The sequence below is a fragment of the Pseudophryne corroboree genome, chromosome 4 (assembly GCF_028390025.1).
Source record: "Pseudophryne corroboree isolate aPseCor3 chromosome 4, aPseCor3.hap2, whole genome shotgun sequence".
Lineage (NCBI taxonomy): Eukaryota > Metazoa > Chordata > Amphibia > Anura > Myobatrachidae > Pseudophryne > Pseudophryne corroboree.
The window spans coordinates 478,869,453-478,892,120 of NC_086447.1; the positions used below are offsets into that span (position 1 = coordinate 478,869,453).

Consider the following 22,668-nt stretch of genomic DNA (forward strand, 5'->3'; position numbering starts at 1 on the left):
CGTCTTTAATATGCTCTATGTTAGCAAAATATTATCCCTGTCTAGGGTATTAATATTATCTGACAGGGTATCAGACCACGCTGCAGCAGCACTATTTATGCTGAGGCAAATGCAGGTCTCAGTATAGTACCTGAGTGTATATATACAGACTTCAGGATAGTCTCCTGCTTTTTATCAGCAGGCTCCTTCAAAGTGGCCGTATCCCAAGACGGCAGTGCCACCTTTTTTGACAAACATGTGAGCGCCTTATCCACCCTAGGGGATATCTACCAACGTGACCTATCCTCTGGCGGGAAAGGGTACGCCAGCAGTAACTTTTTAGAAATTACCATTTTCTTATCGGGGGAACCCACGCTCTTTACACACTTTATTCACTCATCTGATGGGGGAACAAAACACTGGCTGCTTTTTCTCCCCAAACATAAAACCCCTTTTATGTGGTACTTGGGTTCATGTCAGAAATGTGTAACACATTTTTCATTGCCGAGATCATGCAACGGATGTTCCTAGTGGATTGTGTATATGTCTCAACCTCGTCGACACTGGAGTCAGACTCCGTGCCGACATCTGTGTCTGCCATCTGAGGTAACGGGCGTTTTTTGAGCCCCTGATGGCCTTTGAGACGCCTGGGCAGGCGCGGGCTGAGAAGCCGGCTGTCCCACAGCTGTTACGTCATCCAGCCTTTTATGTAAGGAGTTGACATTGTCGGTTAATACCTTCCACCTATCCATCCACTCTGGTGTCGGCCTCACAGGGGGCGACATCCCATTTATCGGCCTCTGCTCCGCCTCCACGTAACCTTCCTCATCCAACATGTCGACACAGCCGTACCGACACACCACACACACACACACACACACACACACAGGGAATGCTCTGACTGAGGACAGGACCCCACAAAGTCCTTTGGGGAGACAGAGAGAGAGTATGCCAGCACACACCAGAGCGCTATATAATGCAGGGATTAACACTATAACTGAGTGATTTTTCCCCCAATAGCTGCTTGTATACACATATTGCGCCTAAATTTAGTGCCCCCCCTCTCTTTTTAACCCTTTGAGCCTGAAAACTACAGGGGAGAGCCTGGGGAGCTGTCTTCCAGCTGCACTGTGAAGAAAAAATGGCGCCAGTGTGCTGAGCGAGATAGCCCCGCCCCTTTTTCGGCTGACTTTTCTCCCACTTTTTTCATGGATTCTGGCAGGGGTAATTTATCACATATATAGCCCTGGGACTATATATTGTGATGATTTGCCAGCCAAGGTGTATTATATTGCCCTCAGGGCGCCCCCCCCCCAGCGCCCTGCACCCATCAGTGACCGGAGTGTGAGGTGTGCATGAGGAGCAATGGCGCACAGCTGCAGTGCTGTGCGCTACCTTGTTGAAGACAGAAGTCTTCTGCCGCCGATTTTCCGGAACACTTCTTGCTTCTGGCTCTGTAAGGGGGCCGGCGGCGCGGCTCCGGGACCGAACATCGAGGTCGGGTCCTGTGGTCGATCCCTCTGGAGCTAATGGTGTCCAGTAGCCTAAAAAGCCCAAGCTACCACCAGTTAGGTAGGTTCGCTTCTTCTCCCCTTAGTCCCTCGTTGCAGTGAGTCTGTTGCCAGCAGATCTCACTGTAAAATAAAAAACCTAAAATATACTTTCTTTCTAGGAGCTCAGGAGAGCCCCTAGTGTGCATCCAGCTCAGCCGGGCACAAGATTCTAACTGAGGTCTGGAGGAGGGTCATAGTGGGAGGAGCCAGTGCACACCAGGTAGTCCTAAATCTTTCTTTAGTTGTGCCCAGTCTCCTGCGGAGCCGCTATTCCCCATGGTCCTTACGGAGTCCCAGCATCCACTTAGGATGTCAGAGAAAAAGTTATATTTTAAATTTGATAACAATTTTTTTTTCATCAATACAAGTGTGCCCCAGAAGAGACATATAGTCTTTCTTTTTTTCTCTTGGTTCCGGTACTATACGGGAACCATCCTTCTCACTTTCACAAATAGTTTACTGAACTATTTTCTGGGAGCACCGCCAACCTAGTGCCAAACTCTAATTATTTTGGAAATATATGGCCATATGTTGTTTTTTTCTTAGAGCTACGGCTTTAAGAATATATTTTCTTGGCTATTATTTGGCTTCATTAAGTGATCCTGTGCAGACACAATCAACCGTTCTTTGATCTGTTCATGTGCCCCTAGCAAAGCAAGTCTCAGCAGTGAACAAATAGATCTTGTTTTATTTGACCACATATATTGGTCATCACATTTCATAGATCCAGTTCATTGGCAGGACAACCAACTAGATCACATAGAAACTAATAAGCCTGGTCACTAATAACTGCACAGACTAGCAAAATTGCAGTTAACACTGGGCATTTTCAGATGTTGATCTAGTAGGAATATTGTTTTGGGCCTCTGTAAGCTAGTAGCTGTAATTACTGACAAAATTTAGGACACCACAACAGCCCATGGGAAGGCACGCACAATGCCAGCAAAAAAAAAAAAAAAAAAAAATATATATAATTATACATCATTTTAATATATATATATATATATATATAAATAAATAGTGTATGCCCGTCCCTTTACAGTCAAATTAGGTTCTCGGATGCAGGCAGCACAATTAAAGATGCAAAGTGACTGAGAAAACATCTCTTAGCATCCGGCATACTAATGTTTCCCCTGCTGTATCAGTGCTATTGTATACCATTACATGAAATCAATAGTGCTTACAGTATAGGATTTCAAGTTCTCTGCATTTAGTAGTACACATTATCATTTAATTTCTTCTCATAGTTTCTACAGTATACACTATCAGATTACTTTTCTATAATAATAGTTACTTGTTCTACTAAAATAATGAAACTGCATGTGTACATATATGTCTTTGAAGAAAAAGCCCCAAATCACCATCTCAACAGTCAGTTTTGTTTATTTTAAACAAGTATATTTCATACATTTCATAATACTTTAATTAAATAGCTTGTGAAGTTTTCATTGTACTTTTGGCTCCATACAGCAAAAGACTTTTAAGGGACTCAGGATTATGGGAAGCTGGAGGAGTAGGTAAGCTGTAGCAGCAGTGTGGCACAAACAGTGAGGAGGAATAATCGTATGCTTAGCAAGGTGATGACATTATGGGGTCTATTTACTAAGCCTTGGATGAAGATAAAGTACCAGCCAATTAACTCCTGTCATTTTACAAACACAGCCTGTGACATGGCAATTAGGAGCTGATTGGCTGGGACTTTATCTCCTTCCACTTTATCTCCATCCAAGGTTTAATAAACACACCCCTAAGTATGTGTATCCACCTTGTTTTGCAGTAAAGAGGATAAAGTCCCTCATACCATGGTCCCCATTTATCAAGCTTTGGAGAGTATCACCATGCTATTTCTCAAAGTACCAACCAGCTCCTAACTGCCATGTTACAGGCCTTGTTTGAAAAATGACAGTTAGGAGCGGATTGGTTGGAACTTTATTACCGTGCAATCTACCACTCTCCCAGACTTGATAAATCTGTGCCCATATGTGCGCCCTCAATTTCATCCCAGCAGTACTTCATATATGAACACATGTATATTACATCTATAAAGGTAGTAAATAGTAATAATACTTAAATAGACACATTATATATATATATATATATATATATATATATATATATATATATGAGGAGGGCAGGCGCTACTCACTTAGGAGCTGCTGGGTTTAAGAAAGTACCGCTGCTGGGATCCGGGGCTCTGTCATGCTGAGTGTGTGTGCGCCAGTCTGGGGGGTAGAGGACACCAGTAGCCACCAGCAGCTGGCCCGAGGGGTCTGGGCATGGACTGTCCGGATTGTGGGAGGGGCGAGCACAGGACCCTGCTCCTTCGTTGGCACGCAGCTCACCCGCATCATCTGCAGCCCCAAAACCGACCCCTCTTCCTCCTGGTCACCGCACTGCTCACTCGACACAGGGCCTCACCCCTTCCTGCCAGACTGTTTCACCTTCTCCCTCTACTGGTAAGTGGCCACACATGTCCCCGATGCCTTCGTTCTGAGCACTGCAGAACCGTCTGGTGGTTCCTGCATCCGTCTCCTGGTTACTGCTGCTACTTGTTGCAGAGTACCCAGATGGCATGTAACCTGGGGTTTCAGCCAGGCCCGCTATCAGGGGGGGGGCGCTGAGGGCACAACTGTCCCGAGCCGGGCCTCTTTAACAGAGGGAAGGGCCTGGGCTGCTCATGTCGCCACCCGCCCGTCGCCTTCCGTCCACAAGTGCTTTTAAAAATAGCCCTCTCAAGATTGCCGCCACCTCAGAGTAGACAGTTATTAAAGATAGAAAAAGGTGGGATGAAGAAGAAGATGGCACTAATGTGTCTAAAATGAGGAATGGGTGAAAAAAGCCAAAACGGATACTTATCCTATGGGTATGGTTCTGTCTTCCCAATGAAAATCTTCTTTGATAGATGTTCTCAAATTTAGGTGGTATATGAAAGTTATAATAGGGAAAGGATAATGTGTAGAAACTTTTTGATTAATGATTCTACAAATGTATTCGTAAAAATGTCTCCGCAATAATAGTGGAATTGAGCTTTCTTATTCTCAACCAGAGTGTTCTAACGAATACCTATATAAACATCCTCTCATCTGTATGTTTATGAAATATACAGTGAACAGTGAATTTCACTTACACAAGCAAGATGTAAAACAAAGGATATCCTTTAGCCAAATGTATTAATCTAGATGGCGTACCTCACTTACACAGTGAGGAATTGATTGACATCAAAAAAGGTTTCTTTATCAGATTTTTGCAATGGTATTGTTGAGCACTCATTAGCGTACCTCACTTACTTAGTGAGATGCTATGTAGCACATATCACGGTTTCTTTATCCTATGGTGCAAAAATATGGCATACCATTACTCACGGTGTAATAGCTTTGGTCCCGCTTATCAAGGTTTCTTTTCAGCAGCCAGGAACAGGTGATTAGTATAAAAATCACAAGAATTTATTGGTACATAAAATATGGTAATAAAATCAAAACAAAGACTGAAATTTACCAGCATTGATTCATGGGGGTGTGTGGTCCCAGGAAAGGGGACCCCTTAGGGGAGCAAAGTTCCGGTTCAGTGCTCCACAATCGAATTGAAAAATGTGTTGTAAATAGGAAAAAGGGGGCTTACCTTTCCAGGGTCACACACCAAGTCCAAAGTCAATGCCTCCTTAGAGCCAACGCATTTCGAGTCTTTTGAGACTCTTTTTCAAGGCATAAGGGTGCATGCTTGTTGGTCCTATTTTTATAGTAAGACAGGTCCCAAATAATGACATCACTTCCGGTTCCGGTTGCCGGAAACGGGAGCGTGTTTGATAAAATTATACTCTAATCCAGGGAACACTCTATAACTTAAAATATAAATGCTCCGCCGAAAAAAAAAATAAAAAAATTAAATCTTTAAACTATTGATGGTACACGTGGTGGCAGGAAATGGTCATCACGGGATCGTTCGTTACCGGAAGTGATCACAGTTTCGATCTGCATGATGGGAAATGTAGTTTCTTTCTCTGGAGATCGCTATGCCGGAAATACGCGACTGGAAGTAGTTCTTAGTCGCTTTGAATGATGGATGTTGTAGTTTTCTCAGTTGGGTTTCTTCAATAAAAACGTCTGTAACTGAAGGTTTTCAAAAGAATTGGCAAACTTTTCTGTGGATATTCGAGGATGTACATGACCCAGAATTGTACAATGTGGAACATGGTTATTATAGCCGGAAAACATTATACACATAGTCCGTGACCGGAAGTAACATGTACCCTGTTACATGGTAGATTCGGTAGTTCTCACAGCTGGATATGAATGAATGAATGATATCCTTGGCCATAAGTTAATTATTTTGGCTGCTGTTAAATGATGATATTGTCCCTGAATTAGGCTGTAAACTCACCACAAGGGATCCTAAGAATAGAAAAATGTAGTTAACAAAAACCTCCAAATTTACAAATAAAAATACATCATCTAAAAATAAGAAAAAATGGGGGGAATAGACTGAAGAGAAAGTTCAACTGAAAATGTGACTACTCAAGGAACCATTTGAGTTCAAAGTCTTGATTTAAACCAGATGGGCTCAAGGTTTTCAATGAAAAAATTATTTTCATTTCTGTTTTCGCTAAGTTGATATCCAAATTTTTGTCTCGCCATGTTGATTTTACGTGCTTGAGACCTACAAATTTGGTGATATCTTGAGTGGAACAGTTATGTTGTTTCTTGAAATGGTTTGATAAATGGTGTGTGTCTAAACCTTTTTTAATATTTCTCAGGTGTTCTGCAATACTTACTTTGAAAGGTCTTGATGTGCGGCCTGTATAACATAGACCACATTTGCATTCAATCAGGTATATGACGTTTGAAGTATGACACGTAATGAAATCTTTCATATTGAAATTAATTCCATTAACCGTTACATTTACGTGTTTACTGGTCGTATCTTTGATGTTTGTATTATATCTTTCATATACCACCTAAATTTGAGAACATCTATCAAAGAAGATTTTCATTGGGAAGACAGAACCATACCCATAGGATAAGTATCCGTTTTGGCTTTTTTCACCCATTCCTCATTTTAGACACATTAGCGTCATCTTCTTCTTCACCCCACCTTTTTCTACATTTATTTGGACTACCTGAGATAAGTCCTATAGAAGTAACGAGGCTGCCATATAGTCTATTGAAGCGCCAAGTAAACCCCAAACAAAAAACCTCCTTCCAGAATTTTTTCATCCCGATGGAGTTTACAGGCAGCATCATGTGTCACCATCGTGAGGAAAGAACATCCAAAACAGAAGAAGTATTCAAGATCAACTTTTCAGAAGAGGAAATAGAGATGACGGATGATAATTTAGAAACCGCCATGGACTGTATGGGAGAGTAGCTTTTGAAAGAGAATCGTCTCTGGTGGGAGATTGCTACCTTGGAAAAATATTCCAAGGAGCGAATCATACCAAAAGGCCTAAGAATGAATAAACCACCCACATTTCAAGATGGCACAGAGGAATTTCTGTCCAGATGGGAAAACATCTTAGAAACCTGTTCCTTTTCACTTATGTCTTTGATCATCAAAGAAAGGAAAGAAAAGCTGAAAGGGGTAAACGAAAGGATAGACATCCTCAAAGTGTTGATACAACCCTATAGTACACTCCCCACCTTTGTGTCCCTAGAAAAAGAGATCTCTGAAAAAATTGCTAAAAATACTGAGTTTCTTATTAAGATAAAACAAGGGAAACTACAGAGGGACTACGATTTTTATAAATTTGGGATCATTAAAAACCCCAAAAAGAAAGATCAAGCACAACAAAGGAAAGAAGAAACTTCCAATAAGTACAAAAAGGATAGAGAAGAGAGGCATAGAGAAAAGATGCCCTACAATCAACGTGGCCGACAAGAAAAACAAAAAGAAAGGAACAACTATTTCTTCAATCGCAGGAATTATCGTAAAGAATGGAACAGATACGAACCAGAAAGATTATCAGTACCATTACGAAAGAGGAAATAGATATGCTGAAAGAACCCCAATAAGAGGAAGAAGGGATAAGCTCTATCCATATAGAGAAAACTTGAGAAGGAATGAACATCAAGTTAACACTCATAGATGGGAATCTAACTCAAGGAGATATAGACATCGACAAGATAACCAAAGATGGGAATCTGAAACAAGAAGACATAGACCAGAATTTATACAACGCTCTAGGAGAACAACATCTTTTGAACAAGATGTCAGAATTCCCATAAGGAGAAGATCAGAGAAAAGGACTTTTAAAGATCGAAGTTATATCAGACATGAAGAAAACAAGGAGGAGAATTTAGAGAGAGGATCTCCTCAATTAAAATCTCGTTCAAAAGATGAAAGAACAAAAAGAACTAGACAACACTGACTAAATAAGACACCATTCAGAAGAAGAGGCTGAAGAGGGGGAAGAAGGAGAAAAAGAAAAGTAAAAAAGAATAACAACAAGGAGATACCAGTATCTCAACCTATTAGAGATTTCATTCACATCTACAATCTCAGCAAACGTACACTGGATGAACAAGAACTGAGAATACTCAATAAGGGTTTGAAATATGCTCCCACTTCACATATGGACGAATTTGGAAAATTTGTGGACGTCCAGAAGTTCATCAGGAAAATCACCCTGAGAAATTTTTTTGCCATTCAAGAAAAAGAAAGAAATCTCACGGGAAGCAATCAACCCATAGAACAACCCGTAGACCAAGATAAAAGAAAGAAAAAGAAAAAATCCACATTTTACCCAACACATGTAAAAGGGAACTTTATCAAATCCTTCACAAGAGTAGTAATAGAAGAAATCAATCATCTCAAGAAACCCAAAATTAAATTCAATCTCACCAAGAAAGAACAGAAGATAATTCAAGATCTCAGTAATGATCAAGATATTGTCATTAAACCCTGTGACAAAGGGGGAGGAATAGCAATTTTAAATCAAGACGACTATATAAAGGAAATTGATAAGCAGCTTTCAGATGTCACCACTTATCAGAAATTGAAGAATGACCCCTCTGACAGAATAAAAGAACAGTTCATGAAACTTATTAATAAACATCTAGTGTCAGGTGGACTGACAAAGGAAGAATACGACTACATAAATATAGATCATCCCATCACCCCGACCATTTACGTTCTTCCTAAAGTTCATAAAAGTGTCACCAACCCCCCAGGAAGACCAATCATAGCGGGGACTAACAGTTTAACATCGAATTTATCTTCCCTTATTGATTCTATTCTACAACCACTGGTCATATTTAATAAGGCCTACTTAAAGGACACAAGAGATGCAATTCTTAAACTAGAAGATATCAATTGGAAAGAGGGGATGTGTATGGTTTCGGCTGACGTCACTTCCTTGTACACATGCATTCGGCATGAACAGGGCCTTCAGGCAGTAACCTGGTTCTTGGACAAAACATCACATGAACTAGAAAGAAAATTATTCATATTAGAAGCCATTAAATTTATTTTAGAAAACAATTTCTTCTTTTTTAATGGAGAATTCTTTCTATAAAAAACTGGCACAGCTATGGGGACAAAATTTGCCCCTAGCTATGCCAACTTGTTTATGAGCTACTAGGAAGAAAAAGAGATATATAATCATACAGCCTGGGGCAGCCAACTAACCAATTGGTATAGGTATATCGACGATGTCCTCCTCTTTTGGACATCAACAAAAGAAGAACTTGCCACCTTATTCTCAAGACTCAATAATAACGACATGAACATTCAGTTTACTTTATCAAGCAGTCAAGAAGAAATTAACTTTCTGGATCTAACCATCTACGCGGAAAATCATAAACTCAACACCAAAGTTTATCAAAAACCCACTGATGCTAATACTTATATTCCGGTTGATAGCCAACATCATTCTCTGTGGTTACAAGGAGTACCCAAACGTCAGTTTCTAAGAGTAAAAAGAAATTGTAGTAACAATCTCGTCTCCAAAACAATGATGAATCAAATGAAGGAGAATTTTTTGGAAAAAGGATATAAAGAAGAGGACTTAAATGAAGTCATCAGCATAACAGAAGCAACGAACAGGAAAGATCTTTTTCAATCAAAACCAAAGGACGAACAAAGGGAAAATGACAAAACCAAATGGGCACTGATCACACAATATGACACGCAATACCGACAGGTTGAAAGAATTTTTAAGAAAAACTGGCACTTATTGACCAGAGACCCTGTACTTTGTGAAATTATTCCTGCAAAACCAAGCTTCATCTATCAAAGATCGAAGAATTTGAAAAATCATCTAGTTCGAAGTGTTCTACCCATGCCTACCAAAAATCTTGTACGCACGAAAGGCTTCCACAGGTGTGGACTTTGCATAGGGTGTAGAAACATCAAAGATACGACCAGTAAACACATAAATGTAACGGTTAATGGAATTAATTTCAAAATTAAAGATTTCATTACGTGTCATACTTCAAACTTCATATACCTGATTGAATGCAAATGTGGTCTATGTTATATAGGCCGCACATCAAGACCTTTCAAAATAAGAATTGCAGAACACCTGAGAAATATTAAAAAAGGTTTAGACACACACCATTTATCAAACCATTTCAAGAAACAACATAACTGTTCCACTCAAGATATCACCAAATTTGTAGGTCTCAAGCACGTTATATCAACATGGCGAGACAAAAATTTGGATATCAACTTAGCGAAAACAGAAATGAAAATAATTTTTTCATTGAAAACCTTGAGCCCATCTGGTTTAAATCAAGACTTTGAACTCAAATGGTTCCTTGAGTAGTCACATTTTCAGTTGAACTTTCTCTTCAGTCTATTCCCCCCATTTTTTCTTATTTTTAGATGATGTATTTTTATTTGTAAATTTGGAGTTTTTTTGTTAACTACATTTTTCTATTCTTAGGATCCCTTGTGGTGAGTTTACAGCCTAATTCAGGGACAATATGATCATTTAACAGCAGCCAAAATAATTAACTTATGGCCAAGGATGTCATTCATTCATTCATATCCAGCTGTGAGAACTACCGAATCTACCATGTAACAGGGTACATGTTACTTCCGGTCACGGACTATGTGTATAATGTTTTCCGGCTATAATAACCATGTTCCACATTGTACAATTCTGGGTCATGTACATCCTCGAATATCCAGAGAAAAGTTTACCAATTCTTTTGAAAACCTTCAGTTACAGACGTTTTTATTGAAGAAACCCAACTGAGAAAACTACAACATCCATCATTCAAAGCGACTAAGAACTACTTCCGGTCGCGTATTTCCGGCATAGCGATCTACAGAGAAAGAAACTACATTTCCCATCATGCAGATCGAAACTGTGATCACTTCCGGTAACGAACGATCCCGTGATGACCATTTCCTGCCACCGGTGACGTGTACCATCAATAGTTTAAAGATTTCATTTTATTTATTTTTCGGCGGAGCATTTATATTTTAAGTTATAGTGTTCCCTGGATTAGAGTATAATTTTATCAAACACGCTCCCGTTTCCGGCAACCGGAACCAGAAGTGATGTCATTATTTGGGACCTGTCTTACTATAAAAATAGGACCAACAAGCATGCACCCTTATGCCTTGAAAAAGAGTCTCAAAAGACTCGAAACGCGTTGGCCCTAAGGAGGCATTGACTTTGGACTTGGTGTGTGACCCTGGAAATGTAAGCCCCCTTTTTCCTATTTACAACACATTTTTCAATTCGATTGTGGAGCACTGAACCAGAACTTTGCTCCCCTAAGGGGTCTCCTTTCCTGGGACCACACACCCCCATGAATCAATGCTGGTAAATTTCAGTCTTTGTTTTGATTTTATTACCATATTTTATGTACCAATAAATTCTTGTGATTTTTATACTGATAACCTGTGCCTGGCTGATGAAAAGAAACCTTGATAAGAGGGACCAAAGCTATTACACCGTGAGTAATGGTATGCCATATTTTTGCACCATAGGATAAAGAAACCGTGATATGTGCTACATAGCATCTCACTAAGTAAGTGAGGTACGCAAATGAGTGCTCAACAATACCATTGCAAAAATCTGTTAAAGAAACCTTTTTTGATGTCAATCAATTCCTCACTGTGTAAGTGAGGTACGCCATCTAGATTAATATATTTGGCTAAAGGATATCCTTTGTTTTACATCTTGCTTGTGTAAGTGAAATTCACTGTTCACTGTATATTTCATAAACATACAGATGAGAGGATGTTTATATAGGTATTCGTTAGAACACTCTGGTTGAGAATAAGAAAGCCCAATTCCACTATTATTGCGGAGACATTTTTACGAATACATTTGTAGAATCATTAATCAAAAAGTTTCTACACATTATCCTTTCCCTATTATATCTTTCATATACCACCTAAATTTGAGAACATCTATCAAAGAAGATTTTCATTGGGAAGACAGAACCATACCCATAGGATAAGTTTCCGTTTTGGCTTTTTTCACCCATTCCTCATTTTAGACACATTAGCGCCATCTTCTTCTTCACCCCACCTTTTTCTACATTTATTTGGATTACCTGGGATAAGTCCTATAGAAGTAACGAGGCTGCCATATAGTCTATTGAAGCGCCAAGTAAACCCCAAACAAAAAACCTCCTTCCAGATATTAAAGATACTAGAGGAGGCTCTAGCATCTTTAATAACTGTCGCCTCTGAGGCAGTGGCCATTTTGGGTGACATTTTAAATAGCTTTTTTACTTGTAGTCAGGGCATTACTGTGTGGGGAATATTATGGTGATAGGGGCATAGGGGTGGACTGCCCATTTTGTCAGTCTCGGAACCCACAATTTCTGATGGCAGCATTACATATAGAGGAGGGGTGCAGAGTATGCTGTATATGGTGGGAGCAGGAGGTGGTGCCTTGTTTATAGGTGGCAATATATAGAGGGGTATGGGGTGCAGTGTGTATATAGGGTCAGTATATTGTGGGGGTGCAGAATATGGAAGAGGATGGGGATGCAGTGTATATAGGGTCAGTATATGGTGTGGGGTGCAGTGTACATAGGGAGTGTGTGTGTCACACAGAGGTGACTATATAGAAAAAAATCTGCACCTCTCTCTCCACTATCCCTATCTGCCCCTACCACTCCACTCTCTCTCCAGTCCCTATCTAACCCAACCCCACCCCCCCTCTCTCTCCCCATGTACTATCTGCCCCTACCCTCCCTCTCTCCCCAGTCCCTATCTGCCCCAAGCCTCCCGCCCTCTTTCTTTCTCTCACAGTCCCGAACAGACCCTACCCCCAACTCTCTCTCCCCAGCCCCCTCTCTCCGTATGCACCAAGTGCAAAACAGTCAGATCTGTATTATCAATATTAGCAGCAGCAGGATAGCAGGCTGTAACATCTTCCTGCAGTTTCACTTTCAGTTTGAGCTGTGTCAGCTAAAACCCCTTTCACACCACAAACCCGGGTCCGACCCTTTCACAATACACTTTCAACCCGGGTTATTGCAGGGTTGGCTCCTTTTAACTCAACCTGGGTCAGCAATTTAAACCCCCACGGATGTCATTTTAAATGGCCTTTTTTTGGCTCAGAAAGATGAGGTGTCAGAAGGGGACAAAAGGAGAGGGTGGGCACAGCTCACAGCATTGCAGGAATCGTGGCTGACAGAGCTATGTTTTTATACACAATAGCATCTTTAACATACCTCCCAACTGTCCCGATTTTCGCGGGACAGTCCCGTTTTTTGGGATTGTCCCGCTGTCCCACCTGCGAGCTGCAGTGTGTTGCGGTGGAGGGGGTAGTTGGGAGGCTCTATGTGCATGACTGTGTGCAGACGCTGTGTGCATGCCTCTATTTACAGGTGACAGAGGGAGAGGGGGCATGACAGCAGCTCAGAGAGCCGCGAGGCCATGCCCCTTTCATATAGGCCATGTCCCCTTGTACTTTTAATAAGTTGGGAAATATGCAAAGAGCTGCCTAGCAATCTCTGCCTCACCCCTAATTCTTAATAGCTCTAATTGTTAATGCTCTCTGTTGCTCTCTGTCGTAATGCTCTCCTGTGTAGCAGGGCTCAGGCTGCTGACAAAGAACAGCCAATCAGCACTTTTACATGAATACAGGGTTGAATAACCCGGGTTGGACACTTTATACCCCTTTCACACTGCCAATGCCGGATCCCACCCGGGAATTGGATCCGGCATTGGTAGCTGCTGCAGGCTTCCCCAACCCGGGCGGGTTGCAATAGCAGCAGGGGGGGGGGGGGGGCGGCGGCGCTGGGAGATGAGATCATCTCTGCGCTGCCTCTCCCTGCTGTAGTAAACGGGCCCCGGGACGCATCGACCCGGGAGCCCGTTTATGCAGCCACTGACGCTGTATTCAACCCGGGTATAACACTGCTTTATTCCCTGGTTGAATTGCCGGGTCAGGCGACCAGCAATTTCAGCTATGCCCCTTTCACACCACACGCCGACCCGGCAATATGCCGGGTCGATACCGGGTTATTTGTGCGGTGTGAAAGGGGTATTAGAGTACACATTGACCCGGGTCCAACCTGTGTTTAACACTGCTTTTATACCGGGTTGAAATGCAGGGTTACTCGACCCGGGATATTCAATAGTGGTGCTTTTAGACTGCACCTCAACCCTCCCGGGATATATTTGTGGTGTGAAAGGGGTAGCACAGAGGTGAGGAGCAGTGTTGGCTTTTATCATATAGGATAATGCATTTGGAAACATGCAAAAAATGTCACTGCAATTTGTTAAGTCAAGAAATTGGTTTATACCAGGGACGTGCGGTGAGATAAATGGCTCAGAAAGCATTAGCTAGTAGCAGAGCCAGATTTATACATAATATGTGAGCTAAAGGGTACATGTGGGCATTATACACAGGTACAGCAGTATATACTGCTGGGAATTTGGTGAGATTTGATCAGAGATGTGTGGACAGGGTAGGCACTGCCTCACCTGTCATAGACTTTTTAATCTAGAGTTTTGACTATAAAAATGATTACAGTAATACAAAGAAGATATTTAAAATATATTATTTTTTATTTTTCATGTACTTTATACAGTCAAAACTCTGGTGTATAGGTTAGTATGACAGGAAAGGCTCTGCCTCACCTCACTGCACATCACTGGTTTATACAGCTACAGTACTATGTTCTGGGAGCAAGCAAATAAAATGCACAAAGCTAAAGGTTAACACGATAAGGAAATTCAGACATACAATTATACCACATGTGAAACTTACTTGTACAGCCACTCAAAGTGTTCTTTAATGTCAGAGCAGCCATAGTCTGTTGTCCATGCATGGCCAATAGTAAACTTGTGGAACTTTAACATGTCCATCACACCAACTTGAGCAATGGCGCATCCAAACAGATCAGGCCGTTGATTGGCACAAGCAGCTGTAAAACAATATAGACATAAATAAATTTTTGTTTAAGTCTATCTGTAAAGGCTTATAAATCATGCATTGAAGTAAAAGTGCTTTAGATTAGCAAACTCCCATCCACTTATTTCTAACTCATAAGCTGCACTATACCGTCCAAATTCATTTTCCAGAGCCTGGTAAGTACAAATATGCTGGGAACATTTCCAACTAAAAAAACAAGTTACACACAACTTCTGTAAACTTTACTTCTATTAAAAAAACAAAAACACAAAAAATACCCAACAACACTTAAATAGAACTAGAACTCCAAACTAAATGTAACTGGTGCAAAGGTATGCCAAAACAAAGGACACAGGAGAGAAGGTATTTATGTAGAGACAATCAGATTCCAAGTCTGAGCTGAAATTTGGTTTATTAAACTTCATACCACATTATTAAAAAATAATATGTATTGAACATTGGAGTCCTCATTTTACAGGATCACAAAATATCTGGAGAGAATATAATAAAATGTGATACTTGCGTTTATGAAGAAGGCAAAAAAGTAGTTTAAAACAAAAATAATTGAGGGTTCCCATAATATAAAACACTCATTGTATTTCATTCCATTTATTTTTCTCAAGTTGTTAAATGTACTAATTCATCCTTGGTGCTAAGACACGATTACCTAAATTTTGCTAAAACGAATTACTAAACTTCTGTAATTGTGACTTTGTTGCATTTCTTAAAAAAAATTTTTTTTCAAGAATAACCAAACACACTTTTATTACAGGCTTAGGCTCAATACAGAGTAACACATAATAATATACAGCTGCAGAAGTTTAGATAGCAGATTTAGAGCAGAACAGCGTGATACAGTATAAGCCTTTTGTAGCAGCCACAGCACTGCTGTAAGAGTTTCAATGAAGATGCAGGGCTTCGGTATATTTTGTTGACATTCATCAAGCCGATATGGTCATACTGTCAACATTGATCATGTCAACTCTGATGAAATGTTGACATGATTGGTATGTGGACAAAACATTCCATGTCGTCTAGCAGTGACTTAGCTGGTACGGCAGATCCAGCCGTGTCTTCTTTGGATGGTTGGTCAGCTGATTCCCGTTGATCCTGGGGTGGTTCCACCAGTGAGAAACGGTAACCCCTAACCCTCACCTCTCTTCCCGCAGCCTAACCCTTGCCATCAGATCCATACAGAAAGCTGACATTTCACATATTGACATTGTGAACACTGTCAACATCATAACTGTCAAGACTGTGGTGTTGACATTCTTCTAATGCCTGCATTCTTGATTTGTAACGAAACTATGGTTAATCTTTGCAAAATAACATTTTAAAGAAATGATACAATTGCACATGACATTTTTCAAATGATTCTTGTTCCATTTAATTCAATAACCACAAGATAAACAAATTTTTTATGCCGAAAGTGACCTTTGATAGCGAAGACAAATGTAAGCAACAAACCAAACACATGCGTCTGAGCTACGTATTCACTCAATTAAAAACAAAACAGAGCACAAGAGAGCACGAGACCCAAGTTACATGGGAATCTGGTTGAAGTGAAGGGTTACAAGAGACTCGTTGCTTCTTTCATTGATGTAGCTCTGTATTACAGGTAGTAGAAAAATCATTAAAACTTTTATAATTTACTTCTCATTTATGATAAAACGGGTTTTAAAAAAAGAAAAGTGGCTTTAAAAATACTCATGTTTTTCCTTATAAATAGGCCAGTTAAAATCTGACAGAAAAATTGGTTTGTGTTCAAGTTGGAGGCTTTCCCAGACGCCAGCCCTGTCGAGTTATCCCTGGAATAACATCATCCTGTCATAGAGGAATTTAGAAAATACGAGCAGAGTATATTGTCAATATGTAATGGCAGTGAAACTACAATAAATGTCTATTTCCAGGCCCCATTTATGAGAAAAGGAAAAGGACAATTCAAACTTTATTTTCTTAGAGAAAAACAACAGAACAATCTATAGGGAACACATGGATCATTTAGCTAATTCAACTTTAAATACTAAAGAAGAATATAGAGCAATGAATGTCAGATGAGGAAATGCGTGTAGGAAATGTGTGCTGAGGTAAGCAGGTAATTAGATCGTACAGAAATATAGGTCTTACCCCAATAGAATTAAAGAGAAATATTTCCTAGTTAAAGGCATGAACTTTTTTTTTATTTTTCCCCCTCATAATTCTAAACCTGCAGGTATGTTATCCAACACAAAGCAGTACAATTCTCTGCATATGACACTATACATAAGTGGGGCCTGCCATGCTGCTTCCTTGAACGACGTAAAAGGAAAATATAAACAATTTGTCCAATGGAACAGCATCCCTAGTGGACACGTTATTTTCTATAATGAGCACTTAACCGGAGAAAGAGTTAAGAAAACACATGTGTTCTTTACCCCTCATAGGTTCCACTTTGTAAATAAAAGCTCTTGGTCTTTAACTTCTGAAATGACGAATCTATAACTGACAGCTTTCAGTTATTCATAAGCTTAGTGGGCACTTTTGGAGTAATGTTTGCATGTAAATAAATTCTACTAAGTGAATGTGTTTCCATTTAATCTGGTATGTTGAAAAAAACAAATTGATGCTCACTACTAGCATTTATCCATATCACACTCTTCAGTTCTTTTATCTAAAGTGGTGTGTAACCAACTCCATTGCTCAGGGGCCCCTAAAGTTAGTCACACATCTAAAGATTATCTTTCCAAGCAGCCAAATAGTTGGCTGATTGGAACAATAATCTTTAGATGTGTGGCCAGTCTTATAGGGTATGTATTACAGATTTCCAAGTTGGTGCACAGGTGTATTCATTACTGACAAAAGGGGGGTACACACGGAGAGATCCATGCTTACATTCTAAGCATTCTGACTAGATTGCTTAGAAATTAAGCACGGATCTCTCCGTGCGCAAGCCTATATCGATAGTTATGCGGGCCCCGAGCGTCGCTATCGATGATGCTAGATTTGGCAAATCTAGTAGATCACTCATTTCACCGCTGGGTGAAATAAGCGCCCCCCCCCCCCCCCCCCCCCCCCCCCGCTCAGCACACATCGCGCTGTGCTGAGCGGGGGGAGAGATGTGTGCTGAGCGGTCTGTGCTAGATCGCTCAGCACACACCTCCTCCGTGTGTACGGGGCTTAACACATTTTAAAAGAGTCACAGGTGGTGCTAATTATTTCAATTATGATACTAAGGAGCTCTGCAAAACATGCTCTGTTAGGGTCAACAAGGACTGAAGTTGGGAAACACGGACCTAAAGCATATCTGCTGCAGCATTATTTCTAGAACTTTTTATGTAGAGAAAACATACCGACTAAAAGGCCACCATTTGAACCTCCATTGATGGTGATCTTCTGCGGAGAGGAATATCCTTTCTTAATTAGGTATTCAGCTGCACACTGGAGGTCATCAAAACAATTCTGCTTCTTTTCTAAGATACCAGCTGTGAAAAAATAAAAACAAAATTAGAATATATATATATATATATATATATATATATATAGTACCTGACTCTACAGTGACATTAACTGTAAATGACAACAAATGGCCACACAAAGTAACTGCAAAATCTTTTCTCCAATGAAAGTTGGATTCAAAGAATAATCCATACACCAATTTTGTATTGACAGAATAAAGCTGGGTATATACACTATACAGTTATCTGGCAGATCATCTGCCAGACCTGGCTGGTTGGAATGAAAATCTGGTAATGGTTGAGCGCAAATGACAATTGAGCATTTGCTCCCAAACACTGGAAAATAGCCAAAACGTGTCATTCAGAGAAATTGGTTAAATCTCGGATTTAACCAATTTATTGAACGACAGTTTTTGTCATTTTCTCTCATCCATTATCAGAATTTCATACCCGTCTAGCAATGTGTAGTGCCTCCTGTCCATCAGATTACCTCAGAATTTCCCAAACGCGGTCCTCAAGGCACCCCAACGGTCCTGGTGTTAAATGTATCCGTGCTTGGCCACAGGTGACTTAATTAGCACCTCAGTCAATTTGATTTAACCATCTGCACTGAGCCATGGATATACCTAAAACCTGGACTGTTGGGGTGCCTTGAGGACCGCATTTGGGAACCTCTGGATTACCTGATCAAAAAGATAGGGTAGGGACTCCACAAGTTCTCTGATGTACTGTGTACACAATGCCTCCTAAATGATGGTCCACAATTCCTTAATATTCACCAGTAGTGGAACTCAGCCATTGAGGACATGTTCAACTGCTTTCCAAGTGTTCTATTGGGTTATAATCCAGTGAAATAGGGGCAAGATCATGATGCCAAACTTTTAGAAATGTCCTCCTGGCATAATCTGGTGGCTACGGACCTGTGCAGTGGTCCATTGTCGTGCTGAAAGAGCCCACTCTCATCTGAATAACTGGGGCAGATGTATTAACCTGAAGAAGGCATAAGGAAGTGATAAACCAGTGATATGTGCAAGGTGATAAACGAACCAGCCAATCAGATCCTAACTGTAATTTACATATTGGATCTGATTGGCTGGTGCCTTTATCACCTTGCACATATCACTGGTTTATCACTTCTTTATGCCTTCTCCAGGTTAGTACATCTGACCCAATGTTTGATATGAAATGATCCACAAAGATGGTTAGGTAGCATCTGCTGGTCAGTGATATCTGCAGATGCATCAGGGGTCCTAATGTATGCCAGCTGAAAACACTCCACACCACAATGGAGCCACAGCCACCCTGGACAGTCCCCTTGCCGCGTAGGGTCTTCCCCACACACAATCTTTCTTGTCCATAACATGGAGTCACGACTATGAAAGAGATGGAGTTCATGATTAGCAACTTCATTGACTAAAGCTCTCCATTTGAAAGTAGAAGAGTCAGTTGCAAACCAGGGCCTACCTACTATGACTTTTGGCAAGGTTTTTTAAGTGGCAGTCATTTACAAGGCAAAACCACACCTTGCAACTGACTGTTGCTTTAAAAAAAAATCTATGTTCGGCCGGCATCTTGCACTTCTGGCAAACTCAAACGCCATCACATCCTGCCGATAGAGTGTAGCGTTATGTTACAAGCGAGTTTGATTCTTCCAGGTCCAGGCCAAACAAATTCTTGTGTCTAAAGACCAAATAGCATCTATCCATATGTATCAATGCCTATTTCCCTATAGATTGAAGCTCGCAGGCAGGCATTTCCTACCTCTATGATTGTTTGCTATTGTCCAGTTTTGTATTATCATTGTGTCCATTTGTAAAGTGCAACAAAATTTGCTGTGCTATACAAGAAACTGTTAATAAATAAATTATAAATAAATGTCATCCCACATTTTGGACCAGAAGGGAGACACAACTGGACATTCCAATAATGTGCCATAACATGTGTTGTCAATGTTACATTTTGGACAGGTAGCAAAGGACCATAACCTGACTCACTGTAATTACATTAGAGTATGATACACTCTGTGCAGGACATATAAAACACATGCTGATACTGGACACAATGGGTAGTCAATTTAATAGAGTCCAAACATTGCAACCAATGCTCTTCCGAGAAAGAGCTAATACCGGCTTCCCATTTAACTTTAAGAGGATCTAGCAAGTCTGGGAATAATCTGGCATTAACATTGGCATAAATATGAGAATCTGACCTTTAGGACCTAACCCTTCAACCAGGTACTTAACTGGGGATGGTGAATGGGAAAGAGGAGAACAAATTGGGCCTGCATTGTGTGTCTCAATTGTTAATACAGTACTTGTAAAAGGTTGTATTGGGGAAATTAATTCACTTTGCAACTGAGAGAAATTATTTCAGAAAATCTGCACCAAATAATTGACCTATGGAGAAGACCCCTTTTGAAATCCAAACATTATCTGTAGAAAGTTTAAATAATTCAGAATAGACACTACTGAACCATAAGGGAGAATCTTCATCATAATCAGCCAAACTACATAGAGAGTGAGTGTAACGCCAGACCAGAAGGGCCTGTAGTGGCAGTGGAGGGAGACCAGACATAGACAGACCAGAACGAAGTAATTGCAGAGGAGACAGAGATAACCCAAGTAAGGTGTGACTAGGTAGGCCAATCCCGGGCCATTTTTTCAATCCCAGGATTCGGGATTGAAAGACGCTCAATACCGGGATTGCAGCAGGGATCAGTGTAGGAAGCAGAGAGAGTGGACGTGGAGGGCAATGAGGAAGGGGGTAGGGAGCAGCGAGGGAGGGTGGGTGTAGGGGGCAGGGAGGGAGGGTGGATGTAGGGGGCAGGGTGGGTGTAGGGCGCAGGGTTGATGTAGCGAGCTGCTAGGGAGGGTCGATAGGGTTAGGAAGCTGTGAGGGAGGGTGCAGGGAACAGAGAGGGAGGGCAGGAGTAGAGAGCAATGATGGTGGGTGGATGTAGTGGCTCACGAGCGTACTTACTATTAGGCAGGCAGCCATGGGCACACTGACAGCACCGGCGGCATTTCAAATGTTGCGTTGGCCACCAGTCAGTCAGAACTGGCAGTCCGGCAGCCAGTCAGGAGCTGCTGCAGCTTCCCTGATTGGCTGCCGGTCCGCCAGCTCCGACTGGCTAGTGGCTGACACTACATTTGAAATGCCGCCAGCGCGGTCAGTGTGTCAATGGCTGCCTGCCTAAGCTTGAAATACCCCACTGCCACCCGGGCCAAACAGCTGAGCAGCGTCTGAGCCAAGTGCTATAAGTGCTCAGAATCCCGCCGGTGTGACTGCCATCAGCCAAAACACAACTGAATACTTAGACCAGCTAGGGTGCAGAACATTCACAAATTAACTCATTTCACATCACAGCAGGAGGTGAGAGCAAAAGTAAGTGTTAACTGCAGCCTCGGAGCTGCTTGCGGGTCTCTAAGTGAATAGCTATAGGAACTTTACACTACACAGTAGCTCAATGCACACTGCTTTATTTTTGTGACAGTTCCACATTTCCACCGAAGAGCTACATTTTATGAACTGTTTGGGCGGTAGCCTATTAACTGCTGTGAGTTACCGAAGCTAATGTATTCCCCCAGGGCTATCCAATTAGCCCCATAACCCGGCATTTATTGGGATAATGTTCTGCGTGCCTCAGGTAGAATCCCAGATAACCAGCCCCAGGAGACTCATTATCAGATGCATGATCCATGATGTTATCATGTATCCCATGTGTTATCGGCCAAAAAACAGGTGAATTACTAGATGGTAATAATGGGCGGTAATTGGATAGCCCGATAGCAGTATCAGGATAAAAATCCTGTTATTACAGTGCGGTAAATCACTGCATATAATAGGACACCACCCTTTAACTCCTTCCAGGTCTACAGATCAATTATTGCATCTTTCATTCTGTGTTGCTTTCACCGCAAATTGGATGTTTGTCACATGTCTGATCAGATAGTTTTAATTAATGGTCATTAATTTAGGAAAACAATGGACATGGTCAATGGGAGAATAAAAATCTAAAAAAAACTATAAAGGACTAACCTTTATGCCAAGTTTCACCATATTCTCCTCCACCACGGATGTTGGCAATAGCAAGAATGCCCCCTAAGTGCCTTACAAAGATCAGCCTAGACACACTGAAAGTAAATGATAAACACAAACATAAATACAATGTCAAATAAAAAGCATTTATAATATTGTTCAAATAGAGTGGTTATAATCCAGCAAATATATGTAATAATGCTCTCCAACTATTTCTGTCTATCTGATCATTTGAACTAAATTCTGTATCTTTCCCCTTCATGGTTCTCTTCCCTCCTGACTGTCAACTCCAATGAGGGTTCCGTTATGTGGGAGTTTGGGTGACTCGTAAAGTTAC

The 22,668-nt window shown here is 41.0% G+C and overlaps 1 protein-coding gene across 1 annotated transcript in view; it reads right to left on the reverse strand.

The window, feature by feature from the left end:
• Positions 1 to 22,668, reverse strand: part of PREP (prolyl endopeptidase) — a 354,821-nt gene that overhangs the window by 13,953 nt on the left and 318,200 nt on the right. Inside the window, exons 12-14 of the mRNA XM_063917051.1 lie at positions 22,332 to 22,426; positions 18,189 to 18,320; positions 14,716 to 14,872 (exon numbers count right to left, since the gene is read on the reverse strand). Of these exons, the coding sequence (XP_063773121.1) occupies positions 14,716 to 14,872; positions 18,189 to 18,320; positions 22,332 to 22,426 (384 nt within the window). The remainder of the gene's footprint in view (positions 1 to 14,715; positions 14,873 to 18,188; positions 18,321 to 22,331; positions 22,427 to 22,668) is intronic.